General features: G+C 37.3%; 1 protein-coding gene across 2 annotated transcripts; it reads left to right on the forward strand.

Annotated features, from left to right (window-relative positions):
• Positions 1-3,740: 3,740 nt before the first annotated feature.
• Positions 3,741-20,443, forward strand: LOC148845119 (putative magnesium transporter NIPA6). 2 transcript variants are annotated; one of them, XM_088954781.1, is made up of 9 exons: positions 3,741-4,430; positions 4,534-4,590; positions 5,818-5,908; positions 6,017-6,177; positions 6,283-6,410; positions 6,759-6,896; positions 19,146-19,238; positions 19,479-19,599; positions 19,727-20,443. In XM_088954781.1, exons 1-9 carry the CDS (start codon positions 4,301-4,303, stop codon positions 19,855-19,857), a joined length of 1,050 nt encoding a protein of 349 aa, XP_088810907.1. In that variant the 5' UTR covers positions 3,741-4,300; the 3' UTR covers positions 19,858-20,443. The 2 variants fall into 2 exon arrangements, with proteins under 2 accessions (XP_088810907.1, XP_088810908.1); XM_088954782.1 differs by having other exon boundaries at positions 4,028-4,456.
• Positions 20,444-21,605: the final 1,162 nt, after the last annotated feature.

Here is a 21,605-nt window from a genome sequence, read left to right on the forward strand (position 1 = left end):
CAAATTCGTTCACAGGATATAATAGAGCCTTGGGCGAGAATCTGCAACCAACAAAGTTGAAGAGTCTCCAAAGAAACCTTATGTGAAACTGTAGTAGATAGTACTGAGAGAGAGATAATGAATTTCGAAATTGTGTGTTTTGGAGTCTCATTCATGTTCCTTACATAACTTGTGAAGAGGTATGAGAAAAAGGTAGGTGCTAGTTTAGAGAATGGACATTGAACAATCACAATTTCAACCATTGTGACTGTTTAAAAAATTGTTAATAATTGGTGACTGTTAACTTTGAATTGTTTCTCTTGATCACACCCGATCGAATTGTGATCGTTGATCTCATCAATGGTGATCAATGGTCATCAACGTACCAAAATCGAAGCCGCTCATCGCAAGCCACGCGGGTGCGAGCAAAGTGCGCTTCTAAAGTACCTCATTGCGCCACACACACACGCAACACGCGTGCATACACGTTGCGGGGTATTGAATCCTCATACTCTACTCTAGTAGTTCTAAGGAGTGAAAATCAACTCCTATTAAAATATTGAAAACAAAACTTATAATTTTATAATTTACCAATCAAACCCATTGTATTTAATCTATTATGAGATTGAAATCCAACACAATCTTATGTAAAAATCGACTTTGGCGGATTTTGACTGCACAAAAACCGGAGGTAACCAGCGCTATGCTTCTTCTGCTGAATGCTCATCAAACCTAGCAAAACAAGACTCCACGTCCGCTCGCGCAACCCAAGAACAAAATAATTAACACTCCACCGACCTGGAGCGGCTATGAACAAACGAGGGGTGGTCCGCTCGGCGAAGCAAAGAGCCTTTAAAATTTTAGAGAAAGAACGGCGGGGATTGACTGGCACAACCAATAAGTTCCCTGTGAGACCAGAGGATTCAGACGGATTCCTAGCCAACCCGTCTTAGCACAACAACGCGCTCTTTGCGTGCACTAGCCAATGAACGAGACAGGCAGTGCGCCACCTTACATAACTAGCCTAAATGAATGTCCGCCACTGTCAGTAGTATGGGAACTGAATCCAGTTCCATCACTGAACAAAGGAGAAGCAAGTCCTGGTAGTCGAAATATAGAACAAATTAAACGGTGACACCCTGCTAACTACAGAGATACTTGATCTGCATGGGGATATTTTTGCAAGTGAATCTCTTCTCATAATGGAAGATCAAAAAAGACGAATGGAAGCACTTCTGGAAAGATTTAAAAGCTCGCATTTTTTTGTTAGAATCACAGAATCAGATGAGCCATTTTGGTAAGAAAGAAGTACATCAAGATCATCTTCTGAATCATCTGAGATGGTTGGGGAAAAGTTAACTATACTGTGATTTTTCTATCTTTCCTACTCCTCTGTTCTGCTCACTCGTTCTGAAACTCCACTGCAGCCACTGCGATTTACGGTATCGGCCAACCATCACTCTCTCCCCTCTTCCTCATTCTCTTCCCTCTTATTCCCTCTCTATCACTCTCTTCGCTTACTCTCTCCCCTAGTTGGACCGGTTCTCCTCTGTAACCGGGGAACAAAGGTAGAGGATGAGTTGAAACGTCACCAACAAGGAGAGGAATGAGAAGAAAGAGAAAGAGGAAAGAGAGAGAGAAACGGGATAATGATAAAAAGAGACCGAAGGAGAAGGTAGGGACTGGCGGAATAGGACAGTGAACCGTTGTCTTATAGCATCACGTGACCGACAGAATATCCGAGGGAAAAAAAGCAAAAGACGCTAATTCTTAGACTTGACGACAAAGGTTTTATTTTGAAAATCTGGAAAAAATAAAGAGTAAAATAGTCTTTTTATAACGTATTCGGTGCCGTTTGATTGCACTTTTTATAGACGTCTTGAAAATGCTATTTTTCATGTTTGGTTGTACTTTTTAAATTGGGTCTAAAACAAATTTTCAGATCTAAAAATCACAAATTTGGGTTAGCTCTTAATGCATTCAGTTATGTTTCGGGTTCAATGTCCAAAATATCTTTACAATTTCTCATAAATGACCCAAATTACCCTTGTTACTCCAAACCTAGAAAACCAAAACATTCAACCTCTCTCTCTCTCTCTCTCTCTCTCTCTCTCTCTCTCGCTCGATCGCTCGATCTCTTGCTCTCTCTCTTTGCCCCTATATTCCTACCATCGCCTTGCAGCTGTTGCAGTGACGACTCTCTCCCCTACTGTCTTCTCTCGCTTCCCCCTCTCTCTCTTTCTCTCCTTTCCTATCTTCTCTCTCTCTCTCTCTCTCTCTCTCTCTCTCTCTCTCTCCCCCTGTATTCCCACCGCTGTTGTCTTCTCTCTCCCCCCTATGGTGGCTCTCTCTCTCCCCTGTCTTCTCTCTCTTGCTCTCGCTCTCTCCCCCTGTCTTCTCTCTCTCTCTCCCTCCCCTATCTTCCCACCATTGCTACCGCCGCTGCAGCAAACAACAGTGGTGGTTCGGTACTTCGGTGAACAATAATATTGGTTTTATTAATTTATTAATTATAAAATATTTTTATTAATTATTTTAATATTTTTTATTAAACATTAATTATTTTTTATTAAATTTACTTATGTTATTTATTAATTATTTTTATTAAATAATAATTTTTAATCATTTCATTAATTTTTAAAAATTATTTTAACTTTTATTTGTATAAATTATTAACTATTTTAATATTTTTATAATCATTATTTATTTTTTTTTAATTTTAACTGTTTCATTTATTAATTAGTAATTATTAATTTATTATTTTTTATTTATATTGTTTCAATATTATTTTGAGGTTGAAAATTATTTTTTATGAGACAATGTAAATTGAATTCAACATTTTCAAATTGTATATTTTAGGGGTAAAATAGTAAAATTAATAAATTTCAAATGGCAAAAGGTTGATCCTACACAAACAAATTCATGGATTCAGATCTTCTAAAAGTAAAAAAGCAACTATACCTCTTTTCAGATTTCAAACACATTTAATATCTTTTTAATTTTTTAGATATGAATTTTCAGATTTATCAAACGCCACTTTAATCAATTGTCAAGAGTAGCGTTAGTCAATTTTCAAACACTTTATTTTTTATTTTTATGAATCCTTTAACGGTAATGTCAATTGCCACTTGGGGTAGTACACAGTAAAGGTAGAGTTATTACCTTAGGACTGCGTTAAAAAAAATTGTCAAGTATTCTACTCTACTCTCCATTGGTCAGTATTAAGGCTGCAACTTGTACCGGGTTGGCTTGAACCCAACCAGAAAAAGTTGGGTTGGATTGATGTTCGGGTTAGGGTTAGGGTTGAAATTCATGAACCCGACTTTACTTCGGGTTGGATTAGGGCTGACCCCTTAGCCAACCCAACTCAACCTGAATCCAACTCTATAGTATATGTCATATATGAATATATGTTATATGTAATATATAACATACATTGATTTATTTAGATGCATGATATTTGTATAGCCCCCACCATATAGTATCATATATTTCTTTTAATATAATTCATAATAAACTATAGTCATAATTCATAATATCTCCTCTATGTTGTTTGCCACCTAAGAAAGATCTATCTTAAGTCATAATTCATAATAAACTATAGTCATTTCTAATACTTATTTTTTTCTGAAGTTTGTACCAAAAGAACTAAAAAAACATTACCAAACAAATACCACACAGTATTAATATATGTAGTGAGAATTGAATTAAGATCTAAAATCAAGAAATCCTATGAGGTTTTAAAGGATGGGAAGAAGGTTGGGTTGGACCCAACCCAAGCCCAATTCAACCCAAAATCAAGTTCGAGTTGGATTGAATTGGGTTAGGGTTGAAGGAATTTAGTTAGGGTTAGAATTAGAGTTGGATTAATCGAGTTGAATTCAGGTTGGATTGAATTGGATTAGGGTTAAAGAATTTAGTTAGGGTTAAGATTAGGATTGGGTTAATTGAGTTGAAGGCCATATTAGATTAGGGTTTAAAACTTTGAATTGAATTAGGATCGGCCTCAACCCGACTCTTCCATTCGTTTCTTACCTCGCTACGAAACAAATACCTTAGTAAAAACAAACATAACAAATATCCCTGTACTCCAGCTTGTAATTGGATGTGGAACAGTGAAACCTTGTTCTGAATGACAAATTTGGTGGGTTTTACCCGGAACTGATTGGTAGGAGTAGGACCCATATATAATGCAGAGCTTTGTTTTATATGGTAGTACAGAAAACTATCGTGGTTGGAAGGAAGACTCAAATGATCAGAAGCTTTTGTTGCTAAATTTCAATGAGAAGGTGGAGGAGAAGTAAAAGGAGGGAAGATCTGAATGGGTTTCTCGGCAGATAATCTGAAAGGATTTGTCTTGGCTCTTCTCTCAAGTGGGTTTATAGGGGCAAGTTTTATAATTAAAAAGAAAGGTCTTAGACGTGCTGCAGCTGCTTCTGGAGTTCGAGCGGGTGGGTTCATTTGATGCAGTGCTTTGGTGAGTTATTGATTTTCTGACATGGGTTTCTGTTGATTCTTTGTTTTTTTTTCCTATTTTCCTTTTTTCCGGTGTAGGAGTTGGTGGCTATTCGTATCTTTTGGAACCTCTGTGGTGGGCAGGCATGATCACAAGTAACTTTCTTTTTTCTTTTTATACCTTTTGTGCACAAACTATTAAATTTTGTTTCTGCTTCATTTTTTTCCTATGGCTTTCCTCTTATTTGTGATTCATAGATTATGGTGTTAAATTATGTATTTTTTAGGCTTTTAACTTACTTTTTGAATTGAGTACGGATTATAGTTATTTCAAGAAAATGTTATGAGTTTCCGTTCGTGGTATTAGATATGCATTATTTTCTATGGATTTTGCAGGTTTAATTTTGTGTTCACTGTATATATTTAAGTTAATCATTTTCTTACGAGTGTTTGGAAATTTAACTTCATTTAGTATCCTTTTTTTTTTTTTTGATCAATAACACTTTCGTTAACTCATCAAAATAAGATTTACAATAGGAAGACAAACACGCTTAAATTTACAAGAGCAACAAAGAACCTCAAGAAAAGAAAAAAATAAAGAAAACACACTATAGTTACAGCTTAGTCCAAAAAAGTGAATCCCTTTCTGCCCCTTGTTTAGCTAAACCGTCCGCGAGGGAATTAGCCGATCTTTTAACCCAAAGTATCTTAACTTCCATCTCCCGCACCAGCCACTTGAATTTCCTCCTCTCATTATTGTACTTCCATAAGCCATTGTGATCTTTGATCAGCCACCCTATCACCACCTCTGAATCCCCTTCAATTAAGAGTTTCTTGATGTTCAACTCCTTAGCTTTCTGTACTCCTTCCATAACTGCAAAGATCTCAGCTCTAAGGGAGTCACCCACTCCAATTGGGCCAGAGAATATAGTAGAAATGACCCCATTTTCATCCTTAAAAACACCCCCAGTCCCCGATTGTCCTGGATTTCCCCTGCTACACCCATCAAAGTTTAGTTTCACGAATCCACTAGGTAGAGGGGTCCAAACCACACTCATTACTGACTTAGTCTGTGTGCAATTTGCAATAACTTCATTTAGTATCCTTGTGTCTAGATTGATGCAAAAGAGCGGTAGTTTGTTTTAGATGTTTAATGGGAATACATCTCTGCTTATGTTTTTTGTAAGATTGGATGTGACTCTGGCTATGTTTTTAGTGAGTGCAAAGTTCTCTTAGTTTGAATTTGTAGGTTGGTCTTTTTTTTTCCTATTTTTTTTCATGGTTGGTGTATTCAGAAACCAAACTATTGTTCAGCATTCTCTTCGTTTCTCTTACTGAATGTCTGCAATTATAATACTTTTTTCCCATCTCTTGCTGGATTAGTGATTGTGGGAGAAGTTGCAAATTTTGTTGCATATGCATTTGCTCCAGCTGTTCTTGTTACCCCCCTTGGTGCCTTAAGTATTATTGTCAGGTAATCACCGTCCTTGTGTTCTATCTTTATTTCAGTGTTCACTCAATATTTTCTGTGTAAGAGGGAATTTCAGTGACTATTTATGGTGGTTTGGATGTCATGGACTAGTGCTGTGTTGGCTCATTTTATCTTGAAGGAGAGATTACACAAACTGGGAATCTTGGGCTGTGTGATGTGCATTGCTGGTTCAGTTGTAATTGTTATCCATGCACCTCAAGAGCACCTAATTACTTCTGTTCAAGAAATTTGGAGTTTGGCAACTCAAACAGGTGTGAGGTTTCTCTTATTATTTTCATATTCCTTATACATGATTTGACTACTCTGTTAATGGCTAAATCCTTGTATTTCTGTTTTCTTTTCTGTTTATGTTTCAGCATTTTTACTTTACGTGGCATCAGTAATTGTGCTGGTTTTTGTTCTAGTCTTTCATTTTGCACCACGATATGGAAATACAAATATACTAGTTTTCACGGGCATCTGTTCTTTGATGGGCTCCCTTTCGGTAAGCTAGTTAAGTTGCTTGTGCTTTTCTAGTTTGGAGACTTTGATCTGACCTGACACTCCAATGTTCTTGGGGGCATCCATAAACTTGTTAAAGGCTTGGGTGAGATAACCAGAGTGTAGTGATTGAATAAAATGTTTCATTTACAAATTACCCAAATATACATAACCTTCGGATTCTCTAGCTATTCCATATGACTATGCTTGATCTTTGCTTCATTCATCAGCTTGTGATTGAAAAACCAAAAAATCCTTGCTTACCTAGTTAGGATTTAAAAGCTAAAAGGAAATTATTAAAGTTACATATAAATTGCAATTTTTATCCACTGAGTATTGATTTACTATGCAGGTAATGAGTGTTAAAGCCATTGGAACTTCCCTGAAATTGACCTTTGAGGGTAACAATCAATTGGTCTACCCAGAAACATGGTTCTTTATGTTGGTAGTGGTTACCTGTGTTGTCACACAAATGAATTACCTCAACAAGGTTAGTTATGGGCTACTGTTGTTTACTATGATAATGCTTAAAATAATGCTGTTTTCTCTTGTGAAGTTGTTACATTCAAAAAGCTATCCCAGCTAGGGTCTAGGGACAAAATGTTTTCTTACTTATGTGATAAAAACCAAACACTTGGGAACCATCATGAATATATGCATCATTGTTCAAGATATAATAATTGTAAAAAATGGCAAGCTCAATAATTTCCCAATCTTCTGATTTTGTTTGATGTTCTCTGCCTCTTTAATGCACTTTAGGATGCGTTTGGTTGTGATAAAATGCAGAAATGTACGTTACATAAGTGTTTTAGAATGGTTTAGTTGTGTGCAAACTGGGACTAAATTTCAAGACCCAATGGATTCATTTTGTTTGGACATGAACAATACAAATTTGAATGCAAACTTGTGAGTGTTTGGTTGTTTAAATTGAAGAAAATGCAACTTGCACATTTACCAAGGACACTCTCACCATTTTCTCTGTTTAAAACCAAAATAAGAATCCATTCCATTAAAAACCCTGCAACTTCATTAAAACCAGAAGAAGATTGAACTCCAATAAAAATAAAGAAGATGATTGAACTCTTACTGAGTTGGTTTTGCTTCCCCTATTAAGAAACACATCTGACTATGAAACTCATTTGAAATCTACTAAATTAGACAAAGGTTTCACTAACCTATGAAATCAGAACGCAAATCTGCCATATTTCACAGTAGGAGATAGAGAGTAAAATCTCCAGGTTCAAACTTACTTTGTGACCCCTCTGTAAACTGATGTTCTCTGTCCAAATGTATCTGTTACCTTTCATAGTAGGAGAGAGTGAAATCTCCATGTTTAGACTTACCTTATGACCCCACTGTAAACCGATGTCCTCTGTCCAAATGTATCTGTTACCGTTCACACTAGGAGAGAATGGAATCTTAACGTTTAGACTTACGTTATGACCCCTCTATAGACTGATTCTCTGTTTAGATGTATCTGTTACCTTCAAGAGAGTGAAATCTCCAAGATCAAATGTATTTGTTACCTCATACCATCAACTAGCCCCCTGTTTCAAGTGAGTACACAGGGAACTCTCTTAACTGAGTCTCATTTATTGAAGTGGAACCTTCAATCTCTGAACCAGAATTAACCGAATAAATGAATCCTTTTACCCTTTTCAAAACCATCTCTTTAGATGCTCGTTTGTTAGACAAAACTCTGTAATTTCATTCGCTCCATACTGTCCACACTATATCCATAAGAACCAGCCTCCAAACCACCCTACCCTTTTTGTTCACTTAATAAGATACCATACAATAAACATTCCAGTAGACTAAAGAACCAATCCCCTCCAAAAATAGTCACAATGAAACTCTGCACCTGGTTGCAAACTGTAGTGAAGGAAAAAAATGGTTGCTTGCCTTCTCTTCCATTCCATAAGAAACACATGTTGTATCGTAGATGTTCATGCCCATATGAAGTAGCTAATCTTTGGTCAGAGAACAGCAGTCCATGCCAGAAAGGAGACCTTTAATGAGGGCTTGTATTTCCAAATGCATTTATTAGGGAAAGCATAACCTTTCCAAGAGATTAATTTCTAAAAAAGGACCACATAGTGAAGCTTAGAGATGTGTCCCTGGCCCAAAGTCTTTGGAGGAGGGATTAGTAACTCTAATATTACTAGTAATAATAATAATTTATCAAAAAAAATATTACTAAAAATAATATGCACTTTCACAAAATTAGAGTTTTGGAAGTGAAGGAGGTGTTAGATAAGATGAAGAAGGGAAAAGACATTAGGACTTGTTGGTATCTCGCTAGAAGTTTGGTATGGTACGGGAGAGCTTGGCCTATCATGGCTAGCTAAAGCTGCTAAACTATTTAATAAGATAATGAAAACAAATAAGATGCCAGATGAATGGAGAAAGAACACTGATTCTTGTATTTACAAATATACATAATTGTAACAATTATCATGGGATTAAGCTCATCGGAAACACTATGAAACTTTATGAGGGAGTAATTGAGCAAAGGTTATGGCATGAAACAAGTATATCAAGAAACCACTTTGGTTCTATGACTAGGAGATCAATCATGCAGGCTATCCTTCTATTGAGATGATTGACAGAAAAGTTTAGAAAGAAGAGAAAATATCCTTGTTGTTAGGAATGTTATTAGGGCTGTTATTGGGCCGTTAGTGGGTTGTTAGTGGGCCTGCTTATGTGTTTTTTCTGTTAAGTTGCAATCAGGGGTATTCTTGTAATATCCTCTTTTTATTTGAACACCCTAATATATAAGCCAAGTGGGCCACCGCCCCTACTATCTTTTGGTAAACTCTCTTCTCTTCTATTCTCTATTTCTCTCTTCTCTTCTTCTTCCATTCCAGATGGTACCAGAGCAGGTTTGACAGCAGATTGGTGCTCATGTGGATTTTTCTTCCTCTTTTTTCTTTTGGTTTTCTCTGGAAAGGATTGTAAGTTTTAACACTTCAAATCTGAGATGGAGCTGATTGGGCAAGGGATTTTGTACTGTTTTTCCCCATTTGGTTGTGGAACCAAAAGGGTCATTGTTTGGGTGTCTCCCTTGTATCCTGTGATGGAGGTTTGAGTGTGAGGAGAGGTGTCTCTCTTTGTTCTCCATGGTTGTGTGGTCTGAGGTCCAGTCGGCTGAGTGGTAAGCCTAGTTTCTTGGATCTCTCATTTCAGGTCTGTGTTTTCTTCAGCTGTACTGTTTGTTGTTTTTTTTTTTTTGCTGGATGTTCTTTGTTTTACTTGGAAGTTCAAGACTGTAGCAGTGTTTAACCTGTGAAGTTTGGATGAAGGTTTTTTCCTCTTGTTTCTAATTTGGGGTGTTTAAAAGTGTTTTATTATGTTACCTACTTCTTGTGAAAGGAGTTCGGAGCATTTCTTTGCTGCTTACAGTGGACTGTAAACTGGAAAACAGACCGAATTTCTTTGGTTGTTAGTGTTGTTCCTTTCTTCCTGGTATAAGTTGCTTGTGGGTTGTAATATTTACTGTGTGCAAACAATGTCAACTGATGATTCAATCCTTGATGGACTGAATTATTTGGAGTGGTCCAGAAGTGTTAATTGTATGTTGGGTCTAGAGAAAAGCTTGGGTACTTGTCCGGTGATATCCCTCAACCCAAAGAGGCTGGTGCAGCCCATTATAAGTGGGTTCAAGAAAATTATTTGATCATGTCTTGTCTTGTAACTTCTATTCACCTCAGTCTGAGAAAGAATTTTATGTAGGGTGAAACTGCAAAGGAGATTTTGGACCAGGCTAAGGCTGTTTTTTTCTGAGCAGGGGCACTATGCTTGTACTTATCAGCTATAAGTTGAGTCCTCCAATTGTAAACAAGGGGAGAAAAGGCTGTCAGGTTATTATTCATCTCTTACCTCCATGAGGAGGGAACTTGATCATTGCCAAAGTGTGGACCGGAAGAATGGATCAGATGCAAGAGAGTACAAAAGGCTTGTAAATCAGTAGCAAGTGTTTGCCTTCTTTGTAGGTCTTAACCCTAGTTATAAGCCCATATGGATTTAGATTTTAGGGAGCAAAGTACTGCTATCACTTCAAGAAGTATACTCATTAGTTCAGTCTGAGGAGAGTAGGAGCATAGCCATGAATCCTCTAGAGGGGGCAACAAGTTGATCTTTTTACCAAGGGAAGTGGTGCAAAAACCGATCAGTCAGTGTTTGAGTCTTCACTTTAGTGTCCAACTTATCCTCTAAGCAAACATTGTAGAACAAGTTTTCATCCAAGAAATAAAATTGCTGAATTTCTTTTTCAAATTGTTCACTCTGATGTGTGGGTCCCTAATACTATTGTTGCTGAAAGAGGTTGCAAATACTTCATTAGTTTTGTAGTCTAGCAAAGAAGAAAAGAAAAAAACGTAGGAAAAGTGAGAAGAAAAGAAAAGAGAATAGGAGTAAGAAGGGAAGAGTCTCTTCCAAAAGTTTATAGTTGGCGATGGCTAAGTTATATTTATACTTAGAGTGATAGCATACAATGAAAAGAATAAAAAAATACCAAAATACCCCTACGACACCATACATAACATATTACAACACTCCCTCTCAAGTTGGAGCATATATGTCAATCATGCCCAACTTGTCACAACTCATTATGCTGCAAATAGTATAGGCCTTTTCTAAGGACATTTGTTAATTGTTCCTTGGAAGTGATGTAAGGAGTACAAACTCCACCCTTCTCACGTTTTTTTCTCTTATAAAATGCTTGTCAACTTTAATATGCTTGGTCCTACCATGAAGAACTAGGTTGGCTGCAATATTAATGGTTGCTTTGTTCTCACAGTAAAGGGACATTGGACCATCAACAGAGAAGCCCAATTCACCAATTAAATTTTTTACCCAGAGTACTTCAGCTACCCCATGAGCCATAGCCCTATACTCAACTTCAGCACTATATCTAGCAACTACACTTAGTTTCTTGCTTCTCCAAGTGACTAAGTTTCCGCCAATAAAGGTGCAGTATCCACCAGTGGAGTTCCTATCATCAACTGCACCAGCCAATCTACGTCTGTGTAAACTTCCACTTTCATATGATCATGTTTCTTGAACAATATGCCACTCCCCGATATTTCTTTAGATATCTAAGTATCCTCTTTGCTACTTCCAAATGGGAAGTTCTTGGAGCATGCATAAACTGACTAAGGACACCAACAACATATGCTATATCAAGTTGAGTCATTGATAAGTAGAGAAGTCTTCCTACCAACCTTTGAAACTTCTTGACATCTATCACATATTCTCCAATAGGATCACTAAGTCTGATTTTCATCAATAGGTGATCTGCCAGCTTTGCTCCCAACTTTCTTGTGATTTTCATCATTGGATTGCTCACAATAGTAGCAAGAACTCCATGATGAAGTTGAACCACTTCCTTGAAAAATACAGTAGCAATATGTGAAGCATTATGTGTCTTGTTACATGGTAAGAAATGGGCCATCCTGGAGAAACAATTCATCACAACATAGATGTATTGTAACCTCTAGCATTCTTGGGTAATCCAAGGACAAAATCCATGGATAAACCTGCCATGGTTCATGAGGAATAGGCAAGGGTGTATATAGCCCAATGTTTTTTCTTTTTTTTTTTTGTCCTTTGGCAAGTTGGTATGTCCTACATTGCTTTATTATATGAGCAACATCATTCTTCAAACTAGGCCAATAAAACCTATCTTTTGCCATGGTAACAGTCTTATCTCTACCAAAATGACCTACTAGTCTACTACACCTCCAACATGTAACTCCCAAATAACAAAATCCCGTAAAGAGGTATTTGGTAAACATAACCAAATATCATAAAACAAATAGCCATTTGATATGTCCCAGAAGATTTCACACACAATTCTCAGACACAGCAGAAATTGCATAACTCAAATGAAAAGAAACTGATATTCATTCAGAGGAAAGCATTAACAGTTGGTCAGTTCTTTGAGAGACCGCCGACTCTCCCAAACACTCAAAATATTCTTCACTCCACAAAAACATACCTTTCCCCATCCCCCAAAGACCCTTCTTATACTCTTCTGACAGCATGACTGACTCCCCCTATAAATGCCCGGCTGGCCTAGTTATAAATGCCCAACACTCTTCTTATTCATAACTGACATAGCTATAAATGCCCCAAGACTCTTCTTATTCCCTTCTGACTTCCTCTATAAATGCCCCAAAACTCTTCTTATTCCCTTCCGACTCTTCTTTTCCCCCCTTAACCAATTGTTGACCTGGCTTATGCTGCCCCTTCCTTCTCCTAGCATACATAAGGTTAATTGGGGGCCTATCATCATTATGCAGTGAAAATAAATGATACTCATCTTGCTTCCTCGTTTGTAAATCAGCACAGATGATGCTGATTCTTGTAACCAGCATGGCCTTGCTTTAATTGTTCAAAACAAATGACTTGAGCATTCATGGAATGAAGTGTGTAAGACACCCAACTTAGAGAATCTACCACTTTATTCTCATTCCTAACTTGGTGCTTAAGAACGAACATGTATTCTTGTAGGAATGACACCCACTCCCCAGTCCCCATGCCTATAGTTTAGCTTGTTTTGGTAATTTGAGTACTTATGAGGCTTTATGATTAGAAAAGAATACAAACTCCTTAGATATTAAGTAGTATTGCCATTGTCATAGAACTTGCACTACTGCATGTAACTCCTTGTTATAAGTTGAATACACACACACACACACACACACACACACATATATATATACAGAGAGAGAGAGAGAGAGAGAGAGAGAGAGAGAGAGAGAATTATAAGCTGAATATTTCTTCTTGGCTTCATTTAGTTTCTCACTATGAAATGCAATGTAATGTTTTCTTGCATGAGAACTCCAATTCCTACATTGGATGCATCACTTGCCCCTTCAAAGACTTTAGAGAAGTCTAGAAGTTGTAAAATAGGTGCCTTTGTCATTTTGTTCTTTATAATCAGTCTCAAATGCTTTTGTTGCTGCCTTAATCCAATTAAATTCACCTTTTTCATTACATCAGTAATTGGGGCCATGATAGTGCTGAGCCCCTTAATAAATCTCCTATAAGAGGTAGCTAGGCCATAGAAGCTCCTAATCTCTTGAAGAGAGAGGGGCCATTCTAAGATAGTCTTTACCTTCTCTGGATCAACACTTACGCCTTCAGCAGAAACAAGCCCCACAAATATAACTTCAGGTGTCATGAAAGGTCATTTCCCTAAAGTTGATGTAGAGTTTCTCTTGGTGTAAAATTCTCATCACTTGACTTAAATGATTGATATGTTCTTTTGGACTATTTCTATATATAAGAATATCATCAAAATAAATGTTCGGATTTTATAGTAGTTTGTGCCTCAAGGGGCACTATTGTAATTAATTCTCTTTTATTGCTGTGTCAAGAACTTCGTCCAAGATGTACCTCAGACCACTGGCCCATATTTCTGAACACCGAGAGAATAATTAAAAGAAAGTCCCCATTCAGATTGGAAAAATTCTGGCTACAACACAAGGATTTCGGTATAAAGGTTGGAACATGGTGGGAAGACTGCAAAGTAGAGGGTTGGGCTGGATTCAGACTTCTTCAGAAACTAAAAGCTTTGAAGAAAAATCTTAAAGCTTGGGGAAGAGAAGAATTTAAAGCTGTTGAAGAAGAGAAAAAAAGAATACTTTCGGAATTAGAGGACTTGGACAATAGAGAGCAAAATGGGACCCTCGATGCCTTAAACAGAAATAAAAGAGAAGAATTAAGAGGAGCAACTAGTTAGAAGGGAAGAGATCTATTGGAGACAAAGATCAAGAGTGAGATGGTTGAAAGAAGGAGACAGTAATTCCAGATTTTTTCACACCTATGCCTCGGGAAGAAGTAGGAAGAATTTTATTTCTAAGCTCAATCTTAATCAGAGAGAAGTGGAGAATCCTGAGGAAATTTCTGAAGCTTTCCTTTATTTCTTTAAAAACTTTTACTCCAAGGATAGTGAAAATCAATTCACAATACTTAATTGGGTTGGCACTACCCTTTCAGCTGAAAAGAGGGATTGATTGGAAAGAAGTTTTGAAGAGGAAGAAGTCAAGAAGACTATTTTCAGCATGGACAATGATAGGGCTCCAAGGCCGGATGCCCTATCTTTTCTTCCAAAATTGTTGGGAAATTGTAAAGTCAGATCTCATGGAGTTTTTCAGGGACCTCCATTCATCTGCCATTGTTAACAAAGGCCTTAACTCTACCTTTCTCTGCCTTATCCCTAAGAAAGGGGGAGTTTTGGAAATTAAAGACTTCGGACCCATAAGTTTGGTTGGGAGCATATACAAAATTTTGGCGAAGGTTCTGACCAATAGACTTAAAGAAGCCCTTGAAGATCTAATTTCCCCAAATCAGTTTGCTTTTGTTAAAGGAAGACAAATTGTGGACAACATTCTTATTGCAAATGAGTGTGTAGAAGACAGAAAATCCTTTGGGATCCCAGGGGTCTTTATGAAACTTGATCTTGAGAAGGTGTACGACAAAGTGGATTGGGTCGGCATTCTTGATTGCTTAAGGCTAAGAGGTTTTGGGAGAAACTGGATTAGGTGAATTAAAGGGTGTATTGGCTCTCCATGGTTTTCAGTATTGATAAATGGTGAAGTGAAAGGTTATTTCAAGGCAAGCAGGAGTCTAAGACAAGGTTGTCCTCTTTCTCCTTTTCTTTTCACTTTGGTGATGGATATATTTAATTCTCTCTTTGACAAGTCAATTCTTTTCAACTTGACGAAAGGTTTTGAAGTGGGTAGGGATAAACTTCACATCTCTCACTTATAGTTTTCCGACGACATAATCCTATTCTTAGATGCCTCTATAACCAACATCACAAACACTAAAATGGTAATTGAATGTTTCGAGATTCTTACTGGTATGAGAGTTCATTTCTACAAAAGTAGTATTGTGGCTATAAACTCAGTGGAAGTGGATCTTCTAGAAAATTTCAAATCTTTATTGGGGTGCAAAGTGGAGAATCTCCCCATTACCTACCTTGGGATGCCTCTTGGAGGGAATCCAAAATCCCTCAACTTTTGGAGTCCTGTGTTGGAGAAATGCGAGAAGAAACTATCGACTTGGAAAAAGTGTTATCTCTCCAAAGGGGGTAGTCTTACTCTCTTGAAGGCCTCCTTATCAAATCTGCCGGTCTACTTTCTCTCTGTCTTCCAGATTTTGACCAAAGCTAGAAATCAGATTGAGAAGCTTCAAAGGAATTTTCTTTGGGAAGGTGGTGGAGATAAGTGAAACCATTTAGTTAGCTAGAAACAAGTATGTAGACCAAAAGAGGAAGGCGATTTGGGTATTGAACAGCTTAAAGAGAAAAATTCCTCTCTTCCATGCAAATGGCTCTGGAGATTTCCGAAAGAACCTAATGCTCTTTGGACTACTGTCATCTCAAGTAAATATGGGCGAAATACAAACGGGTGGGATTGCAATCTCCATTTGAACAGGATAAAGGCCATCAATCCTTGGAAAGGTATATGTTCCATTCATACTTCTTCCTTTCCTTTTATAAGGTATAAAGTGGGAAATGGTTCTAAAATTAAATTCTGGAAAGATCTTTGGTGGGGGTAATCTACCTTGGATGCCTCTTTCCCCAAGGTTGTTTAACGTCACCCTTGTCCAAGAAGCCTCTATTTCTGATTGCCTCCCAAACCAGTCCACCGAGAATTCTTTTAACCTCCACCTCAGAAGACCCCTAAGGGACTCGGAGATTTCTGATTTAATAGCTTAAATCCAAACCCTCAAAGATGCTTATATATGCCCCTCTCATTCTGACACCCGAATATGGACCCTTCACCCAAATGGCGAATTCTCTTCTAAGTCTATGTTCAGGGCTTTGACTGCTGAAGATCAGCATCCCTCTTTTCCTTACAAGAAAATTTGGTGTAGTCACATCCCCTCAAGAATTTGCTTTTTTGTATGGGAAGCCTGTCTCCAGAAAGTTAATACTTGTGATCTTCTTCAGAAAAAGCCTTTGGGAAGATGCTCCATTTCTCCTCATGTTTGTATTTTATGTCTCAATGAGGGTGAATCTGTAATCACATCCTTCTTCATCGCAGCTTCACTCAAAGGATATGGTCCCATTTCTGGAATATGGCAGGGTACTGCTGGGCTTTTCCAAAACACATTGTGGACAACTTGAATCAATGGCAAGGAATAGGGCTTAGCAAAAGGGGTAAAGTCTTTTGGCAATCAGTGCCTCATGCAGTAATGTGGGGCGTTTGGGATGAAAGAAACACCCATATCTTTGACAATAAAAGCAGAACCTTGGAGGAGTTAATCTCAGATATTACCTATCTTTGCATCCTTTGGTTGGTGAATTCAGATCTATTTAAAGGACTTTCAGTCAATTATATTAGCAGAAATATTCACCCCTTTCTGTTTCTGCCTCATCCTCAGAAAACTCCCTTGAGGCATTCCGTTCCCATCTGTGAAGGTGTGATAACCCTTAATTTTGACGGTTGTGCCTTAGGAAATTCGGGATTTGCAGGTATTGGTGGTACAGTAAGGGACGAAAGGGGCAATATCTGCTGGACTTTTAGTGGCCCAATCGGTTGGGCCAACTCCACAAAGGCTGAAGTGATGGCTGCTCTCACCGGAATCAGGATAATTAAGAATTTGGGTATTCAGAATTTGATCATTGCACGTGATTCAGAGCTTGGGATTCTTTGGATGGGTTGAATGTTAATTTAGTTTGGATTCCTAGGAAATACAATCATACCGCAGATGGCCTAGCTAAATTGGTTGTGTATTTGGAGCATTTGTATAGCGACAAGCTTCCTCCTTTGTAACTTGCAGGGGGTCCCCCCCCTGTTTTGTATATCTCCTCTTGTTCCCCTCCCCCCCCCCCCCCCCCCCCCCTTTATTATAAAAAAATCTTGGTTAAAATTTCTCAAAACTTTAAGTACATTTTTGTTAGTAAAATGAAAATTTCATTAAAAGAAAAAAAAAAAGAGAATTACAATATACTCAGGTATTAAGGTAACACCGAGGAAGAACAACTCAAAAGAAAGTTTCGCACTTACAGTTTCATAACTCAAGTACAACCCTAAAATTAACCCCTAGATCTGAAATGCAGACTTTGCAAATTCAATCTTTCGATGCTTATCTTCAAATGCTTTTCTGTTCCTCTCTTTCTAGATGGTCCAATGGATAGCAAATGGAATGCAGCTCCACACACTACCTTAAACTTTTTACCTCCTCTAAATGTTGGCCATATTGAAAAGATTTTTTCTGGGATTCTTGGTTGAAAAACTTGCATACTGAAAAGAATTTCCAACAAAAACCAGCAATATTACAGGATAAGAACAAGTGAAAGAATGATTCGTCCTGCTCTTCACACATATAACAGACACTAGCCCAACTGAAACCCCTGTTTTTTAGGTGATCTGCTGTTAAAACATTTTCCATAGAAACCAACCACACAAAGCCTTCCACTCTTGGGGGAACAGGATTGCCCCATGCACCTACACATTGATTTGCATCCATCTGCGAACTTATTAAGGCTGAATAAAAGGGTTTCACAGTGAACCTCTGGTTCCTGCACTCCTTCCACAAAAGTTCATCCCTTGAAGAACTTGACAGCTTTGATTTTTCTAGTACATCCAACAGCCTGATACACTCCTCCACCTCCCTATCCAGAAGAAGCCTTCTAATTTACAACTCCAAATCACCTTGTGGGCAGAGGTGGAGGGGGACTTTCAGGTGTGCTTCATTATCACATTAGGGAGCATAGATATCTTGGTATAAGTCTGAACATCACATTCAACTGGAGATGCGATTTACCAACAACCTAGATATAGATCTCTTTTGTTTAACTTTTAATTTTGCTGTTAAGTGTATCTAGGAAATTCTTTTAAGATAATTTTCATAATATCATCTGTACTGCATCTTCGGATCTCTACATTTTGATTAGGAAAAAAAAAGTATCAATACTCGTTCACATTGACCCTGCATATATAGAGAAATTGCCATGGGCTTCATATGAACAGGTTATATTTAATAAAATCTGTAAGGGTGCATAATGTTTATTGGGTTGTATCCGTTTCCTCCCATGTTCAGTTTATTAGCTCTTGGAGTCATTGCTTTCTTTGGATTATCTCAGAATATTTTAGATTTCTGGACTTGTTACTTAATTTCATTAGCTTATTTTGTTTGTCAATTTCCAACGTGACATAGATGTTTATTTACATATTTTTAGAAGCTACTAAGGCTACAGTTGGTATACTTTCAGAGAATTAATCCTGATAGTTTTTTCTTTGAAGAGTGAATTTCTGATAGTGAGATCTTGATGGTTTTGTACATCATCTTATGTACACCCCCTTCCTTTTGCCCTTTTTTGAAAATAATAGTTATCCTTTCTCAAAAAAAAAAATTCCGATGGTGATTCTAAGAATCACTTTTAATTTTTTTTATCAATAACAAGTAACCTTTTCATTAAAACAGATTAAAATGAGAATACAGAAAAGGGGAGATAAGCTCTCTTAACTTTCCCAATGGGAAAAACTACCAAATAACAAATTACAATTACAAATGAGCCCAAAATAGAGAATATATGATTTTTTTTTTAATTTTTTCTTTTTCTGGTTCAAAACTCGTTCTAAGAATTCATTCTTTGAAGCTGAAAATTTTAATTTCAACAAAGAATCACTTTTTTCAAAGAACCCATTCTTCCAATAGTGGTTCTTTGGAGCAGAATTGTAACCAAACATCACCTAAGGTTTTCTCTGCAATGTTTCAGGCTCTTGACACCTTCAACACTGCTATCGTGTCTCCTATATATTATGTCATGTTCACAACACTTACGATCCTTGCAAGCGTCATAATGTTTAAGGTATTGTCAATCCACTGAAGTTTTCATGCTGGTTCTACTGCTCCTCTTAGTTGTTTCTTCAAGTTAGTTTGTTTGATGCTAGCTTTGTTGGGTTGGTTCCTCACACAAGCTGATATGTGAGACCATTTTGTGTCAGACCAATCATCTATCATCTGAATTTTATCATAAAAAATATTAAGAAAAATTTAATAGAAAAAAAATCTTTGGTCAGTTCACACTGTTTCTGGTGAAATATTTCAGGATTGGGATGGGCAAAGTGGAGGAAGCATTGTATCAGAAATATGTGGATTTATTGTAGTGCTCTCTGGGACCATTTTATTACATGTGACAAAAGACTCTGATAGAAGTTCCTCCTTTAGAGGTGCGAGATAAGTTTGTTATTTTCTTTCACAATCTGTCTTCATTCCCACTCACTCCCATACAATCATTTTACTAAATTTTTGAATTTCTTCTAGACTCTTGTATTTACTATGTTTACATCCATACAGGTAATTATGCACCATTGTCCCCATCGTTGTCAGCCCGGCTCTATAGTGGAAATGGGGAATTATTGAAGCATGGTGACGAAGATGCTTCAACTTCAGAGGAAATCTGTTTAAAAAGACAAGAGCTGTACTAGTAGCTGGTTGTGTTCCAAGAAACTATTCACCAACCATACCACTGGACAACATGATGAAACCAGAGTGCAAGTTTGCAAATTCTGAGAAGAGATGTATAGAGTTGATAGTTCCACGTCATTAGTTGAAGTCAAAGTGGATTTCAGAAGGATTTGGAAAAGCTCTTGGGAATGGAAATTTGCAGAATTTGGTTCATATAAGTTGTCCATTGAAACTTGTGGTTTCCTTAAATTGCAGTTTTATGGAAGGAGGTCATGGGAATGGCTGTTCAGGTTTACTTGCCAGGACACGTACTTTCTCAGATTTTCTACCCCTAATGGGTGTTTGGCACAAAGTGTTGTGTTTGTGGGAAAAAGAAAGTGGAATGAAAGGCCTAGTTTTGGTCATGACGTTAGTTTTTTTGCACAAGAAGTATCTGCACAGAAAAATGTAGACATACCTGAAAGTGAGGTTTCATCAGGTACTCAGCGACACTGATGCATTTATTTTTTGGTTTGTACAACATTGGTGTATTCTTGTACAGTATGTCATTGATTTTTGTATTCTTTATGCTCACAGTGAAAAGTTTCAAGTCTTGTTAAACGTAAACCTATTATCTATTCGGTCTCCTTTGCAAAGGAATAACCAACCTCGAGGGCTTGATTTTTGAAGTTTGTTTAATAGGGCCTAGGGTCGATTATTTGATAAAATACTAAATTTGGAATTAGAATATATTATTTTCCTACTAAAGTGGGCTTATTTCAGACATCGAAGGAATTATTCTTTTGTTGTACAGGAAAACGTGTTCATCAAGACTGCAGGCTATTGGCTTACATAGCAGATAGTCCTGCTAAGACATGTAAAAGGTGAATATGTCGATTAGGTTGTCAATTTTGAAAACTGTCTACTAGAGTTGGAAACTTTGGAGCCTTCTATGGCTTCAAAACTAACTGTTCGTATAGAAGTGCTTCCAATATTTGATGATTCGGAGTACAGTAGTACTACTGTAGTTGTTCATCTGTCAAGTTCCCCATCAATGGTATCTTTTTCACCCACGTTGATGACCTTCAAAGAATTATTCTTGTCATCTTAAAGCAGATCAAAGAGGAATTTACTTCAGGGACGGAGCCAAAACAAGTATGTGTTTGGTTTGGTTTATGTTTTTTTCATTCAACATTTGTATTTTATTTGTTTGTAAAATCGAGAAAGGTAATAATTACAACCGTTTATGATAATTAAGCCCATATCACTACATTAGTATATCAGTAAAAAAAACGGCTAACCATTGTGGAAACTTTGAAAATTAACTTCTCCAAACAGTAGGTATATACAAAAACTGAAGTTCACTTTTGTCATTCCCGATGCGTACGGAAGAGCAAGAGAGGGGAACTGCTGAAGTGGTGCCTATGTGGCACCGTTTATTGAATAAATGCCTACAGAACAAAACACCCTGTAAGTTGTTATCCCCTACTTTGTTTAAATGACAAACAGAACAAAACCAAGGTTCAAAATATCAATACACCCGATTGGCTTATCGGGCAATATTGATAGATTTTTTATTTATTTTTTAGTTTTTTTTTTGTCAAATCTGGTTCAGAGGGGTCGGTTTAAGGTCCGTACACCCCTTGAACTGGTCGAAACCCCGATACACCCTCTGTAAGGGTATATAGGGGTGTATCGAGAAGCTCCTGATACGATACTATCGGCCGATATGACCCGATACATGTAGATACTTTAAACATTGAACAAAACCAAATAGTTATATGTTCCC

The sequence above is a fragment of the Nelumbo lutea genome, chromosome 7 (genome assembly GCF_056320005.1).
Source record: "Nelumbo lutea isolate HS-2025 chromosome 7, American lotus-T2T, whole genome shotgun sequence".
NCBI lineage: Eukaryota > Viridiplantae > Streptophyta > Magnoliopsida > Proteales > Nelumbonaceae > Nelumbo > Nelumbo lutea.

Bases quoted from the DNA above. Each gene is read 5' to 3' on its own strand.
- LOC148845119 (XM_088954781.1), top strand. From the start codon at position 4,301: ATGGGTTTCTCGGCAGATAATCTGAAAGGATTTGTCTTGGCTCTTCTC. The intron at 4,591-5,817 runs GTAACTTTCTTT...TTGCTGGATTAG, and splicing joins GTGGGCAGGCATGATCACAA to TGATTGTGGGAGAAGTTGCA. The intron at 6,178-6,282 runs GTGTGAGGTTTC...TTTATGTTTCAG, and splicing joins GAGTTTGGCAACTCAAACAG to CATTTTTACTTTACGTGGCA.